General features: G+C 34.0%; 1 protein-coding gene across 7 annotated transcripts in view; it reads right to left on the bottom strand.

The window, feature by feature from the left end:
* LOC113508425 (transient receptor potential cation channel subfamily A member 1) overlaps positions 1 to 15,078 on the bottom strand; it is a 59,393-nt gene extending 44,315 nt beyond the window's left edge. For 2 of the 7 annotated variants that reach the window (XM_026891503.1, XM_026891512.1), the window contains exons 1-2: positions 14,956 to 15,071; positions 8,964 to 9,116 (exon numbers count right to left, since the gene is read on the bottom strand). In XM_026891503.1, coding sequence (XP_026747304.1) covers positions 8,964 to 9,116; positions 14,956 to 15,018 — 216 coding nt within the window. In that variant the 5' untranslated portion in view covers positions 15,019 to 15,071. Of the gene's footprint in view, positions 1 to 8,963; positions 9,117 to 14,955 lie in introns of all 7 variants that reach the window. The other 5 variants (XM_026891471.1, XM_026891479.1, XM_026891487.1 and 2 more) reach the window with 3 other exon arrangements.
* Between the last annotated feature and the right edge of the window lie 12,511 nt (positions 15,079 to 27,589).

Raw genomic sequence — 27,589 nt, 5'->3', positions numbered from 1 at the left:
CACTTAACACAATTCTAAGTGGCCTTCATTTATAACTTTTATACCATAACACCATACGATGAGATATTCTGGACCAATTACAAAAAAAAAACTCAATTAAAAATGAGGGTAATATTTCAACTTTTTCTGGCAACCCAACAATATTTGTTCCCGCCATCGAAGCGATAATCCCTGAATTGTATCGGGTTCAAGGCAATGTCAACGCTCAGAACAACGAGTTTTTTCTTAATAAAGTAAGTACATTTGACGATGAAAATATGTTACAGTCGTTAAACTGGCTTTTATGGAGGTAACTAGAAAGAAAAGACAAGTTTGAAAAGCAATGACTGTTACATTATGTAGTAGGTACTCACTTTGACACGCAGAAAGCGTTCGGGATGTAAATTATGGTATTCATATCGAGTTTGTAGGTATTTCGAGGGTGATTCCGACAGCTTTTTATTCTCAAACCGTAGCTTTAGTCGGTAGTCATAAAAGTTATTGATAAACAACTTTGATTTATTGTATTGGCATCTTTGTTTTTGAATGAGTAATGATGCTATTTCGTATCTATTTGGGAAATGCTTCGGAAATGTTTTTAACGCTCGCTTTCTGGTTCTGATGGATTTTGTTGCCAAGTTTTTCAATATTTTTTTGACATGAGCTAAGCTTATATCTTAGTTTGGTCTTTGTTGGTTATCATTAAAGTTCGTCAAGCAAGCAATCATAAGTACAACTCAATGCAGTTGCAATTTTTAACCTCAGTTCCATGTCTCGTTTTAAATTCCCGTAAAGAGTTTTTTTTTTTAATATCGATATATTTCATTTCAAATCCATAAAGAGAGTGTCTTTTTAATTGCGATACTTAAAATACTTAGATACGTAATGCAATTTCCATTATCAAACAAACACTGTTCTAGAAGGAACCATGTTAGTTACTTATTTAAGGTCTCGTGTACTTAGGCTTAACGGCTCACTTGGACGCATAAGCGACCTTAAGAGTAAACTCAACACGTTATGGCATCGTTGGACTTGAAATAGATATGACGCGTCTGATGCTGGTTATGAAACGAAAGAAACACGCTAGCAAACAATATGATCTTGGTTTCTGGAGATTTCTGGAGAAATTGCAAAAAATGTAGAGTTGAATTTTGAAAGATAAAAAAAAAACTGAGAATGTAGAAAATGATGATATTGTAAAACCAAAATTGTTGAAATTAAAGGAAAAGAAAAAGCAAACAGCATACTGTGGTCTCCGAAATTGGGATTTCTATAAATGTGGATGCGAGACGATCTTCTACGCGGTGTAGTGCACAATCTCGTTTTCAAAATGGCATTGTCTTGCCTGAGAGGTCTTAGTACAGATACCGAATAACATTGATGAAAAGCAACAAATTGGTATCAATCATGTGATATCTTTGAAAGATAAGGTTCTCAAACAAATGGCTCTTTTAATAGACCTAAACAATTTAAGACTTTGGCACTGGAATCTTAGAATTCAAATTTGATTCATCTGCGGTCATGGATAGAAAAAACAGGTTTTGTCGAATTTCTGTAGAAAATATTTTGTAAACAGTAATTGTAATATGGGCTATGGCTCTATCAAAAGATTTTTAAGACAGAATAAGTTATTTATTTTTCTGACTGTACTTGAATTGCCTTTTAAATAAAGAGCTTTCTCATTTGTTATAATTACGCGTTTTGGTAGCCTTATTATTCATCGTCATTGATGTTTTATTATGATTTATTTTACATAGGTAAGAAATGGCATTGATAAAAATTACTAAATTCTTTATAAATTTCGGTGAACTTCCATAATATATTATAAATGCAAACGGTAAACATATTTTTTTGCAAATATAATTTATATTTGCAATGTTTACCAATATGTTTGGACCTGGATTAATAAAAACTCATAGAATATTTGTCAATTATAATAAAATTAACCATCCATGGCAAATAATAATTATATAATATGTGAAAGCTTTGAAGCTCTCTCTTTCTTTTTAAGGGCTTTAAGAAAAAATTGAAATGGCTAAACCTATAGGTTTTACCCGATTACTTTGAGAGAACACCTTTGAGAAATCCAAAAATTCCCAAAAATAGTGAAATTTTGGCATTTCCGCTACCCTTCCAAGATTCCAACCAATATCTTCCAGTTTTCGAGCTTAAATTTTCCTTTGAATTCCAATCAGCTACTAATACAATTATTCCAGGAAGGGTTTGAAAACTATTTGTCTAATCTGATGTTTAATCTAAATTTTTGTATTGTTTGAAAACAATACAAAAATTTAGATTAAACAAAGCTGTTCATTATTGCTTAAATAGTTCACTATTTAAGCAATAATAAACAGCTTTATCTCAATCACATCCTGTCACCGTTTTCTTCTGTGGGTAAAAACAATTGACTATGCCTTAGGTATAAGATTTAGATTTTCGAATATGGTTCAAATCAGACTTGAATTTATTGCATATTCTAAAAACCATTCAGTCTACAGAGAGGCACATCATCAATGTCACCATTGTAGAGCCACGCTATACTCATAGTTAACTTTCTACAAATTATGTTCATAAAAAATAATAGATTTAAAAAATGAAAATACCCACGTTATTAATGTCTTTTTGTAGTGTATGTTTTTTTATAGTTCTAAGCTGCATTGTCATCGGATTTGAAGCTAACCTGAAAATTACAGTCTGCTAGCTTATCGGGAAGTGCCTCAAAACTGAATTGCTAAAATCCAACCAAAACGTCAAACAAACATACAAGAAAGTGAGTTTATAAAAACGTGGGAAAATATCTAAAGCAAATTGCAATAGAGTTTAAGCTGATTCCTCGTTCAAAATCTCATATTATTCAAAAATTTATTTTAAATAAAAGTCACAATAATAACTACTCGTAGTACTATTTCATCGACAGTATCGGATGATACTGGTTTCCAATATATGTACACCTGTCATACGGTATGAACGATTGTGGCCAGTGGTGCACAGTGTGGCATAAAGCCAACGCAATTAGGAATGGAACGACCAGTTAGTGAAAACGACCGTCTAAAATACGACATAGACGTAAGGTGCATTCAGAAAGAGGTTTTAGTTTTTTTCAAATTTGTTTCTTTTTGTGATAAACACGTATTAGCGTGAGGGAAAATGGATATAACGTATTGAATATTTCGTTTATGATTATATTCTTTTAAATTTTACCATTTTCTCTGATTGGTTTCAGAGAGGACCTCCTAACTCAGGTATCACCAGCCTAGCCTTTTCCCAACTATGTTGGGGTCGGCTTTAAGTCTAACCGGATTCAGCTATGTACCAATGTTTTACAAGGAGCGACTGCCTATCTGACCTCCTCAAGCCAGTTACCTGGGCAACACGATACCCCCTGGTTGTCAGACTTTTCAAACTTCTGACTACCTGTAACGACTGTCAAAGATGTAGGAATAACAGCCGGGACTCACAATTTAATGCGCCTCCCGAAACAAGGTGGAACTCGTTATGACAAAGATGGACACCCATCTACGGACAAACCGTGTCAAGCATAGCTTAACCTGTGGTCGATTCACTTATGTGGTCATAGCTTAGACACGAGCTCCTCCTAACTCAGGTATATGTAACTTAAATAGAGTCTCTCTGTCTCTACTTAAAATTAACCATAAGTTTGATGAATGAAAAATAAACGTTTTTTATAAGTTTCTCCTACTTTGCAGATGAACAAGTAACTAATGCACGCTAGCAAGTAAACCATAGTTTGCCTAAGATTATTATACTTGCAATAGGCTTTGGAAGAACCTGCGTCTGGTATGGTGAATACAGCTTTATGTAACTTAACAAGTTCAATATACACTACTTTTCAGGCACGTTCGGTCTAACAGACTACAATGAACGTTTTCTCTTTTATTTAACTGAAGACAAAGTAAAAAAAAATAGAGAAATGGCGAAGGTTGATGTCTTCCATACTTTTATCATGATTGGAAAATCAAATATACCTACAAAACGAGAGGGATTCCAAATTTGTCGCTGACAAGGGTTTATTACCATGTATTGAAGCATAATTTCCGAAGATTTTGAGTGATTGATAACTGAAATAATTGGTTGGGCTAATAGTAACTCTAGTAAGGTTGTAGCGGTTGGTCCCTGTAAGTCAACCCTGTTTTCTTGTCTACGTTTTCAAAAAGGACCAAATCTTTTTCGATGAATTTAATCCGTAAGCAATGTTACAAAAAGTAATAAAAAGAATGCTCGGTGCACCTCGGGTCAAAACGTTTAAAACCTCCTTAGATAGTCTCATGCCTATCGGTGGAGCGATTTGTCATCACGCGGACGAAACCACGTAAAGTGTAACTGTTGTTGTTAAAAAAAGAAACAAAGCTTTGTAAAAGAAAGTAAAGGCCCGGAAATGAAAGGTTTTTTGGCAATTTTGTTGTTACATCTGAAACTTTTTTCATGTAAGTACTTAGTTCACGTGGCAAATTGTTTACCCCTACTACTGTTTCCTGTTTGAGAACATTTTTGGGGTATCAGTTGACCAACAATTTTGCGTCATAAAAATACGCATGAAATTTTAAAATTCATGGCTTTCTAATGTCGTCATTTTCCCTACTCCAAATACGGAATTGTGCTGAAAACGGAATGAAACGAATTAAAGTTTTTGAATAATAACAGAAATAACAGTTCTTAAAAATCTGATAACTGATTTTTAAAACTTCCTTCATTGAGTTTTGCCACGAAGTGCCTCAATTTATCCAAAACTTAATAATATAGTAACCCAATAGCTATATTAATAGCTTTGTTTTATTACAACGATCAAAATTACAGCGTAAAGTCGCTCAAATCGAGAACTGTGAACTGAACGTTGACCTCGGTGATGTAAATAGGATTTATATTTAACTCTATTTGTCAAGGACTTGATTATAGTATATTAAGATGCCGTGACAGTCCTGATTTCAATGAATTTACGCCTGCCAATAATGAATGATCTAATAATGTGTAAAATATTAGAAGCTCTTCATTTTAATTTTGCTTTAAGGTCGAGAATTTTATAAACAATTTTCCTTTTTACGCACCATTTTTCCGCTTTCTTGTCTTAGCGGATTCATTTGAATACCATATTTTAAAGAAGCGTCTGCCTATCTGACCTGTTGAACCCATTATTTACAATTTATTTTTAAATGCTATTAGCGTAACTGAAAATAAAATCTCAAGACTTTTTAGAAGAAAAATATTTTTTTGATGGGAAAGAAGGTTGTCTTGCTTTTAGCCTAAAAGGTGTTGATCATTTGTGGCTCATTGTATATTTGTATCGTAGCCAGGTTTTGTAAGCAAAAAATGCAGATCCAGGCGAAGATGGTGGGCTCAGTTCTGAACAACCTGGTCATCCGCGTCTCATTAGAGTGGAGGAAGTGTAGGTAGAGAGGCTTTTTGCCCAGTGATGGCAAATTTGAGGACAAATTAGTTTTAATAATATTAATTTCCAAAAAATCAAGTGCATTAAAAAATAAAAGAATATTATTAATATTTCGGTGATGGTCATGAGAATAAATAGCTAAATTTTAATTAAAACCACATTTGTAATGAATAGTCTGCAACCTCATTCATGAACTATCAATAAACATTTGGTAAGAAATCTTACTGGTCTACATTTTTTATCAGTTTTTAAAGCTGTTTTTGAAATACGTAAAAATAACAGTATAAAGTCAAACTTCGACATACTTTAATATTCTCTTTATAGTAAAGAAAATATTATTTCAGAATTTACACCTAAAACAAAAGACCTTGGAGTGCCTCCCGTAAATAAATTCACATAATTGAAATAATATATACCTACAAGAGCTTTTCAGCATTTTCAGCATTTCCATTTGAAAAATCGTTCTGAAAGCCAGAGAACCAGAATCTCTGTACATTCATAATTAATGTAACAAATATCGTGTAACGGTGTACAAAATTGATTACCTACAAAACGGCTACACCGATTTTTATAAAATTTTGTGTTAGTTTGTGGTGTTGATTTGGACAACATCTAATATTCAAACCATCTTTTGTGTTGTTTTATTCCCTAATACTCAATTGTATGGCAAAACTACGTTCGCTGGGGCAGCTAGTTTTATATTAAATCCAGTGTTATTGCAACTAGCCCTTTTTCGAGCAGATGTAAGCAGTTTCCTTCAGGAAGATCTGTTAACAGAGGGTCAGCAAAAATACTCACCGCATAAAATTTAGTCGGCGTTACGGGTATATTTGGCACCGTATTGGCGCGACGAAACAACCACATTTTCCACAAGCAATTCACGTTAAGTCCATTTTTACGGCTATTTCGAATCACTAACAGGTTAACAATGCCGCCAGGGTTTACATGGTCCGATGTTATCTTACATAATCGAGATACAACGATAGCCCATTAACAGGTTAACGAGTTTGACGATTATCTAGTCGCGGATACAATCAGGGGAGGAAGCGGGTTTGTTGGGCAGCAATAGCGATTTCGCATTTAAAATTTTCTCGTGAGAGAAAGTTAGTCTTATGAGATATCCATAGGTTTTATGAGCTTTAATGGTTTCACTTCTGGTAAAAAATAACCAGGAGCCGGATTTTGTTAACCCGAATGGTACTAGGTTTTATTACCATTATTTAATAAAAAAAACATCCCTTAGAGGTCAGGCACCTGAAGAACACTTAAAGGTTAAATCATTAAAATCAACCCTTAAATCCTTGAGTCGAAAGTAAAAAGGAATGCTTTCTACCGACCACTATTCTCAAAAAACTGTTGAGGTATTCAAAATCAAAATAAAAATCATAAAATTATTTCAAGTATTAGAGGCAATCTTGATACCGGCTCCTTCAAAAAGATAATATTAAAGAATCTACTTGCGCGATTCCAAAATATCATTCTTATGAAAAAAAACCAGCACGAAACTCCATAGCTCACTCATCGAATGAAATTGAAAGTAAGAAGACCAACTCTTTTTCATTATTTACTTACTTTTTAATAAAGGCCATGTGTCTTCAGGTGTCTATTAGTAAATAAGGTACGTCACACATTTTCCGCTGCTTGTTTTCACTGTGACCATTCCCATTATAAAAATAAACAACAAATGGCGAAAACAACACTCTCATTACTTTGCGAAGCTTGTAGTTTGCTATATAGCACATGTTTATAATAGTTTTGGGCACATGCGTACATTTATGTGTATGTGAAACATTTTAGGCAATATCGCAAATGGATATAATGGGATGTATTGTACTTGTATTTGTTATTATCTTTATACATATGCTATGTATAGTTCTACTGTATATGTGTGTATCACTAAACTCCTAAAAGGCTGTTACCGTTCAAAAATAAAGACGAACGATATATTTTTTTTTAAACGACTGAAATGACTAAAATATCTCGCAGGGTAACGTCTGTCCTCTGGCAGTAACATACATCTATCTACACACTAATGGCATAGTGCGGAATACCAACAAGGATGATGAAGTAAGTATTAAGATATTTACATATTGTGCCCACTTAAGTACGCCGATCATCAGTCAGGGTACTTAACTTGTATTCTACTCAACGCCCTTAGAAATAGCACGCAAAAACTGCTTCAAAGAAAAATGTTACAAGTTTTTTCTTATTAAAGTCCAAAAATTAAAGAAATCCGCTTTTCGATGGTGTTAGAGTAAATCATGAGTATAGTATCTATCAGTATTATACCAACCATGCTGTTAAACTACACGTCATATTTTGCCAGGCTCACCTGCCATCACGGCCACCCTCATTTTCTTTTATTTTACACAACGTATATTTTATTCGTACAAATTCAATAAAGGGTTGTCCTTGCACAAAAGGTGAAGGCTTATGTCGATAGCATATGGAGTGGGTCCATGGTTATTGTCTTATTTTATGACTTCCATTAAAGAGATGATCCTAAAAGCGTCACAGCAAAGTTTAGCATACCATCTTAATGGAGATAGGGGTGGGGGGACATTGATAATTTTTTCATTTTTTCTACCAAATTCACATATTGTAAGTGGCCATCAAAATTTAAAAAGGAAAGAGGAAAAGCACTTTTATTTCAATTAACTCTCTCAGTTGTCTCGTTCTTCTCAGACGCCTCGAAATATTTGACAACAGTACGATGTCATTTCTGATTTTAAATCGACTTGTCTATGTGTGTGTCACTTGTCCAAAACCCATTCATGCTTCCACAAAGGCCAAAGATCAATAGCCGCAAAAAACCGAGGGGCTCTACATAATTTGGACCGTATCGATCATCCATAATCTAGTATAAGTGCATTTAAGCTGAATGACACTGATAACCACTATCTGAAGTACTGAGCACTCCATTAGCAGTCCAAGCTAAATGTATTCCACGGTATAATGTTTTTGATTCATGCTTGTTTTCCATAATATCTCGCTGAGAGTACGAACGCACTGACGGGTCGGATGACGAAACGTATCGTATCTTTACGAAATGTCGAGACATGGATTACTGGGTGTTATTTATGATAATGTTATGTTAAAAAAGATAAAAGTATTGTCTAGTCATATTTCATTCGAAAGTTCTAGTGTGTGCTTGTTCCAACGTGTTTTAACGATGCGTAGTGACAGTGTCATTTATGTTTAGCTTAGATCAATATGGTATGTGAGGAGTAGATTAAAAATTGAAACTTCAATAAAGTTTTTGAAGGATTGCACTTAAAAATAAGTGTACTAAGTAAATATTCTCTTAAAATAATTGAGAGCAGTTTTAAACTATGACCAATATGATAAGTATAACAATATGTAAATATGTTAAATTAAGACACTGGGAGCCTTTTAACTTGACTTGCATCGCACCTGAGTTTTAACTAAAAATAATCAGTAAGAAACGCACAGCTAAAAAAATGACAACAAGTTTTACTGGCAGCGCGACTATACTATGTATTTTGATAAAAATAATGCACTTTTTCAATTCCAATCTTACTCTTCCATTCTTTACTACGTGCTACAAATAACCACTTACCCTTAAGATTCGGAACGGGCTCTCAGCCAGCAGACACACTTCCCCAGAATTGACCCTCTCAGGCTGAGAAGGCAGCATAATCTGCAGTTCACCACCAGGATCCACTTGCTCCCGGTTCTGACGGTTCTGACCTGTTAAGGTCCACACCCATTCCTGGAAGAATACAATTACATTAATTTAAAAACAGCGTTGGTATAGTTTGGCATGATAAAGTGTGGGATTGTAAGGGTTTTTGTCAAAGATGGCAGATGGCAGAATCCAAATTAAAATTGAATCAGTGGGCGTGTTACGAAGACTTAAACAAAGTTTGTTGCGGTTTTCGATTTTGCGTGTATTTTGCGTCATCTGCAATTATATTGTTTCGATTGATCCATGATGGTTCTAACTTAAAATTAAAATTGTGTAAAAAATGCATTATGATTAAAACCTCATCTATTTTTCAATTTACATATAGTTACTTGTACGGTTACAGTATAGCCCTATTTCAACTTACAATGAGGTTAATGGGTCAATCTCATTTGATTGGTTACGTAAAGAAGGGTAAGGTTTCCAAACTAGTTGCCTGGTACTGTTCCCGCGAGAGAATTCTATTTAGTATAGCATAAGGATAACAGCTCAAAAGTCGATTTCGAGGTTGTACAAAAAATGTATCTTAATTTACTTCAATATTGTTCTAAAATATTAGAATTTTTATTTAAGTCATTACAGTAATAGTAATGAAAACAACAATATAATGTTAATTTACACAATATATTTGAGTTTGTTAAAGGATTTCTTCGTTGAGTGCGATATGGCCCGGAGGAACACAGGTGTGTTTCGAAGCAGATAAGGATAAATAAATAGACACAGCTAAGATAATTTTAGATGCAGTACCAACAAATTATAGTGTCGAATGGGGAATTTACAGTACTTAGCAATTTAACTGAAGTCCAGATCTTATTTTATTAGAAAGGACATTGAAAGTATAGCAGTTTTCAATAAAAGTGGTTAGATCTGACCTTGTTCTCATAAATCCAGCCTAACGCTCACCCTGACTCCAAGAAGTACAGCAGTATTCGTGATACTTATTGAAGTTCAAGTTATAATGGCAAGGCTAAGTAAAACTTTCACGTGGCATAAATTGTGACCGTTTCTTCTTGCACTTTCAATTACTTTCGCAATAAACTTTGCTTTGTTTGGCGCCCTAGAAGCTTCGATTTTCCACTCCTCTCAGTTGAAAAAATATTTTCCTCTTTTTTTGTGCCAGATGCACAGATGCTGACTTCATTTTGTTGGACAACCATTTTAGATTACAATATGATCTCTCACCAAAGAACATGCAGGAACGCTTTGGAGTCTACTTTGTGGTGAGGTACCTTTCCGCATTTCGACTTTAGATTTGCATTGTACTTATCTGATTTAAGATTTGAGCTCTGACTCAAGTTGTGTGAAGAAACAATGATAGCCCTTTTCTAAATTGACTTACATGACAAACTGCTGGTTTGGGTGAATAACCCTTCTAAGAATGTGGTAAAAGAAAACATATATGAAATTAATGAAGTAAAAACGGACACTAAAATAAACAAAGCTCAGGTAACGCTTTCATCCATTAACCCTCGGGTTATTTGGTCTATAATTTCAGCAAAATTTCGGCTTTCATACCTCTAAGGATTAGAAACAATATTATATTCATGAATTTATGACAGCATACGACACACAGGGGGTTTACATTGTTCTAATTAAATGTAAAAGTTTAGTTACTTTACCATTCAAGGATTTGTTGACTTAGCATTAGGCTATATTATTGATTTTAAATGAGCAATGTAAACTTGAATTGCGTTGACAATTTCGGTAAATCTCGAAAGATTTATAAACGATTCTTTCGTCTTTTACAACAAAATATCTCTAATCTATAGGCGATTAGCATTAATTGTGGGATTATTTTATAAGTAACGTATGCTGTAATCAATAATACTTATTATGGCAACAATTTTCAAATTGAGCAATGACAGGAAAAAAATTAGGAAATGTGTATCCATAAAAGTGAGTGAGCCCAAACTCACGAAAAAAGTAAAACAAAAGAAAATAATGAAAGAAACACGTTGTTTAGTTACCTGGGGCGATTGTGAAATAATTCTAAAGACAAACCAATTTGAAGGGAAATGCGGTTTTTGGGTAATGAACCTCCTTGAAAAGTAACGCAATAAACGTAATGCGTATAACGCTACAAGTATAGATAACTAATATGAAAAAATATAAAACCTACTTTTGACTTATTTTAGTGTACATTTAAAATAAAAAAAAAACGAACTGTTCATACAAATCCGGATTAACAGATAACTTAGTTTTTATAAGTGTTGGCGCTTGTTGAATTTGACAGATAGGTGACAGAGAGAATTATTTCCAGTGAGCCAATTTAATTAACCAACTATTTTGTTCTTTAGTTTAAGTTATGTTGCTTGATAATTTAGCGTTCTATAAATAGTTCAAATTCGTAAACGGTAAAATCCATAAATACTCTAGATTTATCATTTTTCCAGACTAGCTACTGATTTGTCAATTTTATTCACTATTGTATGTATAAATTATTGTTTATTCTGTATCAGCAAGGGAAGGCAAAACCTACCACCCAAAAAAATCAAGACAAACAACAGATCGAGATAAACAGACGTACGTATCAAGTACCAAGTTTCACTTGAACTATAAGTGCTACTTAGCCCCCCACTTACCCCAGTGACAAAACAAGAACACTTTACTTGAAACAAAAGGATTTTCTATATTTTTACGTTAAAGTAAATGCAATTATGATCGTATCAAAGAGATCAGAAGTTAAAGCATTAATGGTAAGCTTTTAACGAAACATTTGTACTCTAATGAAATAACTAAACTGTTTTACCCTATTAGGCACATTTGTATTGAGTTAACCTGTTATTTTGGTATTTCAGATTATATTATGCGTGATTTAATTTCCGTTTTTCTAAATGTTGTAGGTATATATCGGTACTAGCTGTTGCCCGCGACTTCGTCCGCGTGGTTAGAAGATATAAGTAACGAATTTTTTAACGGAAGCCCTCGAAGATGAATATCTTCCCCGTTTTTGCCACATTTTCTATTGTATCTTCGCTCCTATTACTTGCAGCGTGTGCATGTTATATAGCCTAAAACCTTCCTCGATGAATGGTCTATTGAACACATAAATAGTTTTTTAATTTAAGCCACTACTTCTTGAGATTAACGCGTTCAAACAAACAAACAGACAATGAAACAAACTCTTCAGCTTTATAATATTAGCATAGATGTATTAGCACATGATATTAGCTCAGAATACTATTCGTAGAGAGTTAAATATTTAAACTTGGCTAGCCGTTTCCTTCCGTATCTATGAGGTATAAATCTACGAAAAAAACATATTTACACACAAAATTGTAGTATAAACTTATAGCCACTTTTAAGACTCTTCTCGTTATTTTCTACTTCAGGTTTTACTGAATAACTAATGAAAATATGTCTCGATGTTTAGTCCCGGGTCAAAATACGTCCGCAACATAAGGTTAACGAACTATCATCCAGGAACTTTCAATGATTGAATGATCCATTTGATTGTTTGGTAATTAACTAGCTTTTGCTTTTCGCTACTTACAGTGTAAAGCGTAAATTATAGGAGTAGTCCATTTCTTTTTTGGGATCACAAGTTTTTCTATAAAATTCAGGAAATTCTGTTTAAAGATTTCCTGTCTAAGCGTTACTTACAGTCTTATAGACAGCACTACTTTTACTTATTGAAATGATCATATTAAAGAAATTTATTTACCTCTATTCACTAATACAAACCGACTTATTTACTGATATGATTATTTTATTACACGAGGACAACCTCATGAAATAATGATTTAATCAATTTCAAAATTTATAGAAATTTCAGTTCTAAAGTTAAAGTCGTAACTGATGACAGGCGGAGCCACGGTTAAAAGCTAGTGTACCAAGTATGGTGTAATTTAAAAAGCAGTAAAACAAACAAAATTGTAACCCTGTTATGTACATTCTGACCCATAATTATCCCTTAATAACACTTAAAATATTCTAAATCCAATCTCAGGTAATACTGTTGACAACTAATAATGTTATTACTTTTAATTCTATTTAATTATGTAAACAAGCGAGCGAGTAGGTGTTGAACACGATAGCTAGTGCAGGACTATTAATTAGTAGAGTTGGGTGTCATGCCGCCATTCCTGTAACTCTGAGCTAGATTCAGTGTTTTCAAGCGGTTTCTAGAGAAATACATGACATGTGTTTAGGTTAAGTTGTATGAATGAGGTTTGATGAAAGCAGGTTATATACGTCATAGGTTTTTTGCAGCAGTCAGCATCATCAGACGACATGAGCATTTCTCCTTTACGAGTTGATTTAGAGTTATTTTACTGTGGTTGAGCTCTGAAAGTGTCAAGGTCATCTAAAGCAACACTACTAGGAATTGAACGGGCAATTAGGGAACGCCTTAAATTGAGCCTTAGTTTGCCGTAGGAGTGCCACTGTCATGTTAATTAGGTACCATAAGTGTCTAAGATTATTTCAAATTTCATGTTATTACTATAGAAATGCCACAGAAAATTATCAAAATAAAATAGTAAATATCTGTTTAGAAACTGGTAAAACCTTATTATTTCCCTTCAAAGCTCATAAATGAAGTAAACAATGCCATTACAGAAACTCTACGCTGTAATCTGAAAGCGTTAATCATAGCTAACATCTTTAGTTCTAAGTTAAAGATAATAGATGGCGCCACTAGTGGTCAATTCGGGAACAAATTTAATACGTATCGTGGAGTGTGTGATAAAGTTTGTTTCAAATATGTCCTGAAATAACAAACAGCTTTGTTTGTGATTGTGGGAACGAATGTTTTAATTTCAATATTCTTAATTTATAACAAGTACTATTTATATTATACTATTGCCTGCCATGGTACCGCTGGCGTGGAATCTGTTTTGGTGTTTCATAAAAAAAAAATCATTTCAAATTTTATTCAAATTTAAAGAGATGCTAATCACCATATATGTAAAAGCAGCAGAAAAAAAAATAATTTATTTAAAATTTTAAGTTATTTATAAGCCAGATTATTATAGCTATGTGCAAAAAAAAAACCGTCATGTTTGCCCCCTCTGAAATAGCGATGATGATATTTTTTTTAACATCAATCTTTTATTTTAATGCAGGTAAAATAATGGCTCCTCATTTTCTTCCCCACAAACATTAATTGATCAAATTACAGTAAATAAAATTTACTCCTGACGTCACTTCTGCTTATAAATTTCGCGATGTCGTTACATCACAAGCCATCCAGAACTTTACAGACATTTATCTTAATTTGTATTGTTCAGATAAAAGCAACAATACGTGTCTTATATATTTATCATCTATCGGAAGGACCAAAGACCAAAGAGGTTTTTATTTAATACTCAGTCAACATCCCTATAACTGCAATACTACCTACTTTGAGACGTGTAGGTTATTCCCAGGGTCCATAAAATGACGTCATATTACTAAGCCCACAAATTGATGCAATAAAATATCTCTAATTATCTTTATGGGTATGTGTACATAATTAAAAAAGTCAATACATTTGTCAGCTTTTGCGGAATTGTAACGAAAAGGTATTATTCACCTTTTATAAATTACTTAACTTAATTTATTAGGTACAATTCGCAGAAAAGGGCGGGTTGAGTAATTTTTGTCATACTTCGAATGGGCCACATTGTCGATATTATTATTGTTTTATTGGTCAACAAATTGGATTTTTTTTTATTCCACGCATTCTGTTATGTGTTACATGTTATATCGAAAATAAGATTAAGGAATAGACTCTGCGTTGCATCTACACGTTAATTCGGATCTAAAGATGACAATCGTCCTAAAACAGCATGCAGTTTTGTAAATAAACTCTCTATCTTAACAACAAGTGTCCAAAAACTCACAAAAGAAGATAAAAGCAACAAAACAAATGAGAAACACTTACAAAACATCTCAGGAATTTGACATACGGCCCGTATGTCCTTTGATACGTAATTTTGGCAGCCATAACTCAACACGAATGACTGAGTATTTCGCAACAACACGACATCAATGAGTCATCGTACACTGATCGAACGGTTTACGAAGATAATTATAGTTTGTAGTGGAATATCGTTCTAGCTTACTTTAGAAGTGGGCTGAGACACCCACACCAAGGATCAAGTGAGTGCTGGAGTGGGAAGTGTGTTTATATACATTTATTATGCTCTTGCCCCGTAAATTTGCCACTTCTAGATCAAAACCACTTTCTATGCAAAGTATAAGCATTGATCAATGAATACCACTCTGGCACATGTACTGGCTCATATAGTTTTGGACTATAAAATACGCTATGTTTAGAGTTCCATCCCCGTATGACAGCATTACGTAGCATTTGTGTGATGCACGAATGCTTATTATAATTCAGGGTACTTTGTCTTTGAGACTTGCATGACTCAAAGATTAATTCCCTTAGTACGGGAACCAAAAAAGTAGAAAAAAAGACAACAGCGCGTGTAACTACAATTACTTTTCACTTGTATATACTCACTGCTAATCCCCTCTTCCTGGGTGCCATAGCGCAATTATGAGTGATGACCTGGATAGGAGGTATCCCACAGTCGGCACTGGCTACAATGGCCGGGCCATTAGCTGGACGCTGCGGAGGTGGACGCACTCCGCCACCGCCTAGGAGCCACATGCTCGGCATAACATGAAATTCTGAAACAAACAACAATATCTATTAATTCAAACTGTTTTCTTGTAACTTTAAACATTTGCAGCCATAGGAAACGCTATCTGGTTATCCGTTGTCTAGAATTTTGCTAAACATGCAAATATTATGACCGAATTAGATTTTCATCTGATGCTAAAATTTCTGTGCCCGTTCTAGAGTTACAACGTGGTCACAACATAATAATTATACAAAAATACGTAAGTGTGATGACGGACTAGGATGCAGAGTTTATGACCATAACAATAGTAGATTTTGAAAGCTGACAGTATCATCGTTGCTGATACGAAATTCGAAAAATACAAATTAATAAAAAAACAACGATTTTTCTAAAAAAACGGATAACGTGGGATTGTTCTCACCTGTCTTTCTTAAAGGAGCTTGAAACCTGAGGCCCTAGATATACCTAAAACATAAGTATTTTGCCTGACTAACTAACTCAATCCCGTGCACGAAAAACACGCAATACAACTAACTCCAATTATTTCGCCACATACCAGCCACGTTAATCAATTAATAGTGTAATTCGACGTACCTTATCAAACATCGCTCATCGGGGTAATGGCACCACACCTCTAAGACTGAGAAAGCCACCCGTAATTGAAGAAGGAAAATAATTTACTGAGCAGAAACGCATCGGACTGCTTTAACAAGCACCCTGCGACTAACTGAGTATCACTAAAAACACATAACATCTAGCAATCAATCATGAGCTGGCGCAATCATCTCCAATGTTAGTAATAAAGGCGGACATTTTCTTGGGATGGGTATTGCATTAAGAAATTGGATGCATCAGTTATATTCATGACAAAGATGTCAGTGGCAATTAAGTAGGAATTAATGTATATAAAATTGAAAATAAGTTATAGCTAATAACTATCCAACATCATAAAAAATGTAGAGTTAAAATAGGGTTCTCTAATATTTCTTAAATCTAGTATTACTTGAGCCTATCTGATACTAAAGATGTTATTGGCTGGTAGACTTCACCGATAATGTTCCAACCATGATAATGATTAGACTGTTCGAAATAATGAACATAAGACGATATATTTACCATTTTATGTATAAAACTTCCTTTATTAATAGTCCCAAAATAAAGTCAGTGAACTGACGTGACATAACGAGGAGCAGCAGAATTGATAGAGTACTTGTAAGTAAAATTAACACAGGTTCTCTAAGAGACAATTACTTAGGTGCTTGAGGTGTTTCTTTCTCTTTTCGTCGTATATTCGTTTCTCTTTCTACTGAAAAACAGCTGGAAACAGATGGCGAGGGTCTAATTGCAGGCTCACGACTGTAGGTAAGCGTACAAGGATGATAATGTAACAAAATACGGTGTGATGGTTAGAAAATGATTATAACCAAGTATTATTAAACTCCATCTTGTTGGACATAAATACAGAGTTCATAACTGGGAACATTTATCGTCTAATTAAGTTGGTCGATTGGCGTCGATGATCATGATCGGTCGTATTTTATATAGTCGGTACAGTCCACAGGTCAGTCCTGGCTGAGTAAATTGTATGAAGGGTGCGACACAAACACGTGGATGTCGTAACACAGTCATTTATGATTATATAGTAAGAGCGGGAATCCATGATGCCTATGCTAAAGAGAATGTCACACTTTTACTGACTTAAACCTAAACATGTTTCTTCCGTCGCCTTTCGTATACTGGAAACATGGCAGCCCTCGGACTATCTCGCGGTCTAAATTGCCTACGAAAGCCTTTTAAATTATAAGTGTGGAAGATGTGGAACCAAAAGACCTACATAGTGTAGGTAAATCGAAGTGTTTTTGCACCAATAACTCGTCCGAAGGTCAAAAGTCTTGCCCCTTTTAATGTGATGGCGGAAGGTTTAAAATGTGATTGACGATCTGGAGGTTTGATCAGTTGCATCATAAAGCAAAAAATTACAAAAATATTTTCTAGACAAATTTAACACCGAAACGAAATAAATTTTATATCATAACACTGATCGTCAATTTAACACTTAAATAGTTTTACCATAAAGTTACTAATCCACTTACAATTTAAAAATATTCATGGCCTCAAAATTGCTTTGCTACCCTCAATATTTCAACGAACAAAACTAAATTTTGTATTAACGCCACTGTTAAATTGTAAGTTATTCGGAAATCGTTCCGAAGAATGCCTTTGGAATACAAAGTACTTTGATATCGATATAAAATAAATGGGTATAAGAAGTTTCAGGCAATTTTGAGCAATCTATATTAATTGCTAATATAAGAAACACACTGTGCCCGTGGTGATGATCAGCCTAGCCATTTCCCAACTATGTTGGGGTCTTCCAGTCTTAATGGACGCACATAAGTACCAGTGTCTTTGTCATTTAATAAACGTTTTCTACAGCTGAATTCGACAATGCTTCTACTTTAGCTCCTTGATCAATGGAAGAAATTGAAGGAAACGTATCTATTTTCAAGACATCCAATTGTTACGTAGTAAACAATATAATTAAATACAGAATGTCGCCTTTATGGAGGAGTGCGAACAAACCTTAATTAAAAAGGGTCGTCTGGCATTCGAATTGTGTCAGGCAATGACCCTATAAGTCCCGTGTGCGACATCACTGATTTATTTAAAGTTAAATGCAATTAAGGAATTCAACGCTTTTGGAGGGAGCCCCGTTATATTTTAAATTATTATATGTAACGATAAAAGTATTGTTGTGAGAGATAATCTTTTTGAAAAAATTTATAGGTCTGCTAGAGACTATCCATCGCCTCTCTTCTGCCCAAGGTGGTAACAAAAATATTGCAGATTGTAGAGATAAAATTTGAGGTACTATGTTTAATAGACGTTTCTGCACAGACTGCAGCAGCTGCATAATACTGCGGCGTCTTTCAACAGAGATTGAGTCGTCGGCACAAAAGTGCCAAAGTAATCTGCCACGCTAGGCAGCATAAGACAACAACAGTAAAAATTGCTAGGGTTAGAAAGGTGCGACGTGATTTTGTCACATGACCATATAACTAAAGAGTTCGGAGTCCAGGTAAAGAGCGCCTATATTTAAACATCTCAGATTAAACTAATTTGAATGTTAAATAACACTGCTGGTGGATTATTGTGGACAGTTACCTGTCTGTTATTTTTGCCGTGTATACATCGAAAACATTACGGAACTATATACCAAAAACCGGTCCCTTTTAAGGGACATGTATCTGATTTCATTTCAGATGATCCTTGGGCAGTGTTAGGTAAATCATATCTAGGGCGCCTACATAAATCTGAGTCCACTTGAATATGTCAAAGGAGTACAAGCTTACTGGCAAGAGCCAACCATTAAAGACACACATTTTATAAGCACCTGATGTAGTAATTTAAGTAATTTTAAGTAATTTATTTTCACCAAGGACTCTCGAATTGTTTCCACGATACGTCATCAATAAATTATGCATCACTTGCACGAAAAACTGTTAAAGAAAATTTACCCTGAAAACATATTGAACGCATGTTGCAATATAGATTAGGCAAAGAGCTACAATTAAAATAGAAAAAAAATATAACTTTAAAGCATAATGAAAATGATAACACAAACTAACTGCGATACTGACTTGTGTAAATAAAACAAGTAAATAAAATTACTGACTAAATATATAAAATGTTAACTTATTACCACGTAATAAACTTTTATCATCTTTATTTAACTTTTGGAATACTCAATACTCAATCATTTATATCATACCATTATATTACAGAGATGGTACAAAATAATATCAGTTAAGGAGAGATCAATATGGACCCCGTTGGGCACATACAATGAACTTAAATATAACATTGAGAATAACACATCCCACCAAAAAAAAATCATGTAAAATGTTGCCAAGACGAGCCCATATGACTCGCACTGTCAAAAAGTTATCAGATCTCATGTAGAGCCAAGCTTCTAACACTACACGCCCTAAATCTACAAGGCTTAATTTCACAAACTCTACACCTTACTTACTGAGTCAAATTTTGTGGCCTGGCCATTTCGCTACATTCACATAGGCGTAAGGTGAAAAATTAATTCACTGTTCATTACTCATGTGTTATACAATAGTTCTTGTGTGTAAAAAAAATGTGCTCTTAAAAAAAAGAAAATTGAGAATTACAGTTTGGTTTCTTTTTGGAAATCTATTTTTAAATAATAAACAGTTAATAAATTATTATTTTTAAAGCAAAGAAAACTGTTATCCCTAAAATAATTTCAAAATCAGAATAAAAGTATGATTTACATCTTGGACTTTCTTAAGATTTGAAGGTTAAGAAAAGTGTGAGATAAAAATATGACTACATAAAAACTTGTGCAAAATTGTTCTCAAGAAAGTTATATGAGAGCAACGAATGAAAAATTTATAGTCTTACGCGAAAGCAAACACTCAGAAGATTTATGGTCGCGAAAAGCTAGATTGCAAATTATAGACAGCAATGAAAATTTATTGAAAACACTGATTGTTTATTTTAACAAATGAGTTCACAGAATAAGAAAGGTAATGCACAAAGTCTATACAACCCTGTAGTTCACGTATTCAGAGAGCCATGATTCTTTAAGCCTTTTAAATTTCTAACAAAAGTAACAACATATTCTATGAAGAAACATCTTTCAATGTCACATCTGAATCCACAGATGGAAGGCATCATTTCTGATTATACTAAAACTGGAAAGTCAAGTGACGGTTGTGAGTAAAGCGTTACATCAAACGCGTATTCAATAACTAAATCAAATATAAAATGTCTGTGAAAAAACTATTCGGCCAAATTAATTTAAGCAACTATCACACTAGGCCAGATTTTTGCTTTTGTTTCATCTCAAGAAAAGTAACAAAGCACACTGGCAAAATGGGGTAGGAAATTAAAACTGATCTGAAATTACAAATCAGTTATGTATGGATGTATTTAATGCTTACAGGTCGTGTACTACATGTGTGAAAACTGTAAAGTACACAATCTGTAAGCGGCACAGTTACAAACTCGACACCGAAGTGTCGAGTTATTCAAAAATTTGAAAATTATATAGGTATATCTTATAGTTGTAACTTACAAGCTAACTTAGTTGTAACTTACACTAATGTACAGAGCCTACGTTGCTCAGGGCTTATAAAGGGCCCGTGAAAATCTTAATAGCGCGATCTAAATCGATCCCAACGCCATCTAGTTACGTTCGGGGAATTAAAACTGCCTTGGAAATGCAAATGGCCGCGCCACTGGTTTCGCTGTCATTTGGGACAAAGACTCAAATGTTTGTGGTATACGAAATTTAAAACGAGTGCATTTTGATTGATTTAGATACTATATTATATTATTATTGTTGGTATGTACTCTTTCCTACTCAAGATGAGGCCTATCTATTAATTGCATAGTGAATTAATTACGAGTAAAATAATACTTGTATTGACGAATAGATGACTAAAAATGTTTCTTCTTGCAGGAAGCTGTGAATTAAGATAGATGATGTAAAAATGTAATTAGATTGCCAGTAATAAAAGCTTCAATCAAGTGATCTAGATAAATTGTTGTGTAGCTTCATTTACGAAACAAAAGCGCTTTCGATCTTTCAATTACTTTTGAATCAGCTAGAAGGAGTGTAGTCAATAGTTGCAATATGAATAAACTGTCTTCACTAGTTCATGAGCATTTTGGTTTTTAACTTACATCTTGTCTTTTTTGGACGTAATGTCATCAACTTCCAAGTTAAATTTGAGTCACTTTTCGGTTTTCGGTTGGGTTAAAGGAGGCCATAGTAGTTCCACTTTTAAACGACATAAATCCATCCAGTTTGGACTTCAAGGCGTATTCAATGAATTAATGATTCCATAAAGTCCCCTGTGTGGAATCAACTGCAAAAGTTGTCTTAAAAGATGATTTCTTCGTATATCACATTTTATCTCAGTCAATTTGACCTTGAAGTCGGCACATTAGGGTGACTACTCACAAAACGGCAAAAGAAAACTATACTAATTTGTTTAACGATAAAGTCGACATTCTTTTGTACTTTAGAACTTTATGGGGCCTATCAACCCTATTATTAGCCATGTGAATACAGTAAGAGAACAAATATTATTCGCCCCAAATAAAGGGCAGTGAAGGGCTTCGGGCGTTGATTAAGACGTTCAATCACTAAGTAAAAAAAGCGCGAAAAATGTTTGCGGGCTTTTAGATAATAATGTTTAACAAGCAAATTATTACAGAGAGCGGTAAAGTAATATAAGGGTAAGTAGATTCCTGAAATTGTGAAAAATAAGGTTTATTATACTAAATTAACATGTCAGAGACGGTATGAAGATACAAAGATGTTGACTTACTTAAAATCTGTTATACAAAACCGAATACTGGTTTATCATTACGAATGGAGAGCAGTGACTTGATTGCTCGGAACCAAACTACTGGGAGATAAATTGCAAGTTCAAATTATGAGCATGATGTGCTGTTAGGGTATGCGTGATACGTGATACTCGAACTGTTACTACTAGACCACCGGTTTAGAAGTTGGCAAAATATACTTTCAGCTAGTTCTCGACATGGTTGATTTGGCAACCAGGACCCAGCACAACTACAGCTGGGCCAAAATGGAGGACCAAGTTGCAGAGTGGGATTTGCAGATTACACCACATTTTTTGACCATATAAACCATTTCTCAGTCATCAGTATCTAGCGTCAGTTAACATTTAGCTTTTGTAACGTTTTCGGTGTCAATCCCGAATGTTTTCGGTTTAAAGAGGAGGGTAGGCAGAGAGGTGATATAGTCTTTTCGTTATTCTTATTAACGTAGAGCAACGAGGGGCGTTTACTATTCTGTACCAAGAGAGAAGGTCCAAAGAACTAAATTCCCTAAAATGGCCCATCTGCCAAGACATCTGGCCGGATTTTGGAAAGATAGCTACAGCCCTGGTGTGGAAATGAACTCGGAGAAAGCAGTTGTTTGGTGTTGTCACATTTAAGTGACCCTAAATATGAAGCTTATAAACATGTTCGTTTTGCTCTTCTTATCCTTTTTCTTCGAATGGGAATCACCAAGTCACTCCTTCCACTTGGGCAGGAGTCATTTCCGCGGAAGAGAAGAAAAGAGAAACCTACCCAAACTCCTTCCTAACACAGGCTCTTGTATAAACTAGTAAGAACAAAAAGGGTTATAAGGAATCAGTAAATACTAACTAGGTTGTTCTATACTGAAGCCAACAAAGCATTTCAAAACTTACACGTGTGGGTCCCTAACCCCTTGTACCTACTATACTTACGACGATATACCCAAAATAGTTCATAAGGTCGTTTAACTTTCAGTTCGCACCGGATTTCCTATTCAATCCCTTACATTGATTAAAAGCGTGCACAAACACGTGGAACTTTGTCTTGTAATTACACACCGTGGTATTCGCCAGTTTTGATACTTAAACTTGGCTTGAAACGCTAGCTCGCGTCTAGATAATGGCTAACAGAGTGTAAGAGAGTGCAAGGACAAAAGGAGGATCAAGATTGCTTCGATAATATTTAAAAGAAAGAATTGAGTACCTGAGCAATGCAGAGCTCTCGAGTCTTGACAGCAATATCGAAAAACAATACTAACCAAAATCTGGCCTAGGAAAAAATATTGTTAATAAATTAGGATTAAAAAAAACTGGCCACAATCCAAAAGCTTCGGTCTATTAACCGGTCATCAAATCTCAATGACTTGACATAATCTCAAGGTGATTTCAATGATAAAAAGCTGCCCAATTGCATAAAAATTATGAAGTGTCCAACACCCAACATGAGGGCCTGAAGAAGTACCATTGATTAAAACCCCACCCAACTTGAAGTCAAGAACAATAACCGCATTAAAGATTATGTTTGCAGTGACAGTGGCAAAATGAGATCTCCAAAAATTACGCACATAAAACAGTGCATCTATTGAGGGATGAAATTATACATACTTACTCGTCTTATGCCTGAAAAGGCGTTTAAATAAAGATGCAAAATTTTCATTTAAACATCTTTTTGCAAAAAGACTACCTTTCTATTTTTGGGATTGGTAAAAAAACTCACATGTTACAATGTCAAATATATAATACACGGAGTTTTGGGTCATTTGCGATAAAACAAGCAAACAAAAACGATTGTGTGCGTTAAATTTAACTAAAATGAAACTTTGAAGAAAGTGAGGGTCTGATCTGTTTGATACACTCAATTAGCTTCAAGTTATGAAAGGTTAACATACTATAAATGACTGCTTGAGGTAATTAATGACCCTCAGGGTTTTTAGTAATAGATAATCAAAGCACATTTAAGTCGCCACATAAAGCTGGAGAAGTCGTAGGACGACAAGGTAAAAAAAAATGTTTCTTACAATAAATTGATGATGCGATGATAAACAAAGATCATAAAACGGTTGGTGAATAGCAATGCAAGTCAAGAAATCAATAATTCAATGCCATCGAGAATTTAACTTGAAAAGGCAACCAATTCCGTAATATTATTCTGTTCATCTACGAGTACGGTTAAAACGAAATTTCTGAACCAACTGGTCACTTGCGGCTTATGGGAGAGACGAGTGAAAGATGAGTCGGGTGCTTTTAAGTTATTAATATAAATTATCTGTTTTAGGCTCACAATTTTAAGAACTTCTAAGTCTAAGTGAAGATCGTAAACTTCGGAGGCCGTGGAACAACAGTAAATTTACAAGAAAAGCTATGAAACTGTTAACACAAAAGTTATCAAGAGTCCAATGAACCTTATCTAAATATCAAAAAATATACTGCCAGAAGAAGTCAAAGAACCGCACCTAATTGAAAAACATTACAGAACCGACATCCAGTACAGCCTTCCCATTTTGTGAAACACAATAACGTGAAACATAACTACATTCTCGTAATATGTCTTGGAACGTGGAATGCATAAAAGTGCTCTCTCGACGTCTCGTGGTAATAGGTATAAACATTAAACATGTACCACTCCTCTTCCTTTTTACTTAATGGTGAGACAATGATGAATTGAATATAGACAAGTCAGACCCGATAGGTGATATTTTTAGAATGTATTCTTTGGATAAGAAACTCGTGGTTCTTTAAATGGAAATGAGGACATTTCATTTGAATCAAAGTAGACAATAGACATCCAAAAGAATCGCTCGACAAAATATTCTTGATATTATCAACGTTATTTTTGTCATCTGATTATATTCTGGTACTTATTTGTAGCTCTTTGGAATGTTCAAAATGAATAAATTGTACACACACTTTCGATTTCAGTGATGGCAACCGAGTGGCAAATCCGACGAAAATGAAAAAGGTTTGCAATTCGTTGAGTATTTATGTTTTTGGCACATGTCTTCAAAGTGCCCCTAAAAGTTTCAACCGCCTAATTGTTTTTTTGGTTTCGTAAAAGTTGTATATACATGCCTATCATAATTGTAAAAGACTAATCATGTCGAAAAGTGTTTAATCGTCACCAGTCACCGTAACCTGACATACGCAATAATAAAACAAATCTACTTATACAGCAGACCTTGTCTTAATAGTAAAAGTCTGTAAAAGTACTCTTCTAAAATGACATGTAATGGAGCAAGCTATGAAGATTGAAGTAATATTAAACATTCAGTATGCATTACAATACGGGTCCTGTTCGAATATGTGTTACGACTATGTAAGTGCGTAAGGTTTGGAGAAAACTGCAACATGTTTGGCGTGGAGAGGACCAAAAAGACCGTATTTCAATACCTACAGTTCGAAAATTAATGATTGATGATTGGTATAGAATAAAAGAAAATCGAATCTCTATCCGATTAACGTATTGGTGTTTGTGTCTTATTTTAGATGTCAAGCCTTATTTGTTATTTAATGGCACACCATCTGCATATGAATATAAACGTCTTAACCAACTTCTGGAGTTGTTTATCCGGTACTTCTGGTTTTGATTTATTCTAATGCAAGAAAAATCGTTTGTCTTAGCCTATCTATAGTACCTATGTTCATAATCACTTACTCACAAATTTTGAGAAACTAAATACAGTTATTAGACGTAGAGACGTGCCAAACTAAACGTTGAATCTGGCAATAAGTATTTATCTTGGCACCTGTTTTCTAGAACAATTTCGATATTTTACCTTTCCAGACGTTAGGTGGTAACGAAAATAAAGCGTTTGTACGAGAGCAGATATTGTGGATATATAGGCTATGGCCGTCTTAGTGTTTACTCAATAAAATGTCCATTAGTAAAAGTGGATTATGGACATACCTAGCAATGTCTATTTTAACCAACTTCTAAAGAGAAAGAAGTTGTATGATTAAATGTACTATTTTTACACGCTTTTTATTAGTTTCACCTGTATGTTTGTTTGTAACCGACTTCTTTTGGCGAAATAAAAAATATTTTAAAAAACGCGTGCGGTGCTTTTTAAGATATTATCGAAATGATAATCACTCTACTCGTATAGGTATCTGTCAATAAAACATCTATAACCATTGACACCATGCACTTTTTTTTTATTCACACTATTATTAATTTATATTAATTTAAATTAATTTATATTAATTTATATTAATTTAAATTTATTTTCTATTTTTTAGGTCAGCTTTCTATAAAAAGCGTGTTTTTAGTTTTTTTAAACTATTATTTTTACTTTTATTTATTTATGTTCGCCAAATTTTATACTTACTTTGTCCTATTTCGATGTTTTACTACAAATTGGGATCTGATGACGGGAAATCAAGCGGAAAGTTTAGTATTTTATTCGTTCAAATATTAAAACCATATAATAAAAAAACTGCGTTATTTGAACTGCTGACGTATTATTCAATAGCACAATGTGCAAATGAGATTTGTAAAACAAAAACATATTTAGCAGTTAATTTTACAAAATTATCGCACGCCTCTTACAAATGAAGTGATCCCACATTTATTCTCATCAGATGTTGTCATACAAAGCCACGTTTGTTCCTACAAAGAGTCTTTATCATTTGCCAGATATGCATGAAATTAGCATGAAAACTAACACGTTGGGATTGAGTATATTTATTCTGAATAAATAGTGTGTGTTTTTTTAAACTTATCAGGCATTTGGTCGCTGCTAACAAGCATTGATTGCCTCTTACTGTATTGCAGTGTGATTTTTGATTCCAATTTAGTAAACGAATTATTTCTATTCATTTTAGTTTTAAAAGATTTTAGGCGTAGGTAATGTCATAAATATGATACAGATTAACAACTCTATGACGTCTCAATACGCGTTTGTTTTCTACTCTATTAATACAGTATTGGTAAAATATTTTTTACAGTATTCACAAGTTCTCATATATATGTATCAAATACTTTATTTATACAGATACTGGCAAACGGCAAATAAAGAACGATAAATAAATCCGGTAGGAGTAAGCGTGGTATTCAAGTGTCCTTCAATTTGGAAAGAGCCTCATCAGTGAGGCAATATAACTATATATTTTCAAAAAACCGCCTTGATTATTTAACTTTTATTTTCAGAACCATGGTTCCAAATTTATTTACTTAACAAAAATAATGGGAAAGCACGGTGAATAAAAGGAACTTTCGGGGTAGATAAAAACACAGTTTTTCTGAATAATGTCCCAACATTATGTAAAGATTCTCAAGCACTTAACATGATAATTGTATTAAAGCAGCTTATAAGTAAGAACATGGATACGACGACCAAAACACCACTCTATTTATATTCACCATTTCACGTAAAACACAAAATTGGCAAATATTTAAAACAGTTTATTCACGTTAATACCTCTCTTTAAGCTTCTCTACCAACTAATCTCAACAATGACAAAGTAATTAAGTCATAACGCACCTGTATTAAATTTTCCAAGTTACGAATTACCACAAAATTAACTCCCACACTTTTGTTAAGCCGCGAAAATACTG

This window comes from Trichoplusia ni, chromosome 1 (assembly GCF_003590095.1).
Source record: "Trichoplusia ni isolate ovarian cell line Hi5 chromosome 1, tn1, whole genome shotgun sequence".
Lineage (NCBI taxonomy): Eukaryota > Metazoa > Arthropoda > Insecta > Lepidoptera > Noctuidae > Trichoplusia > Trichoplusia ni.
This window is presented reverse-complemented; position numbering and strand designations above follow the sequence as displayed.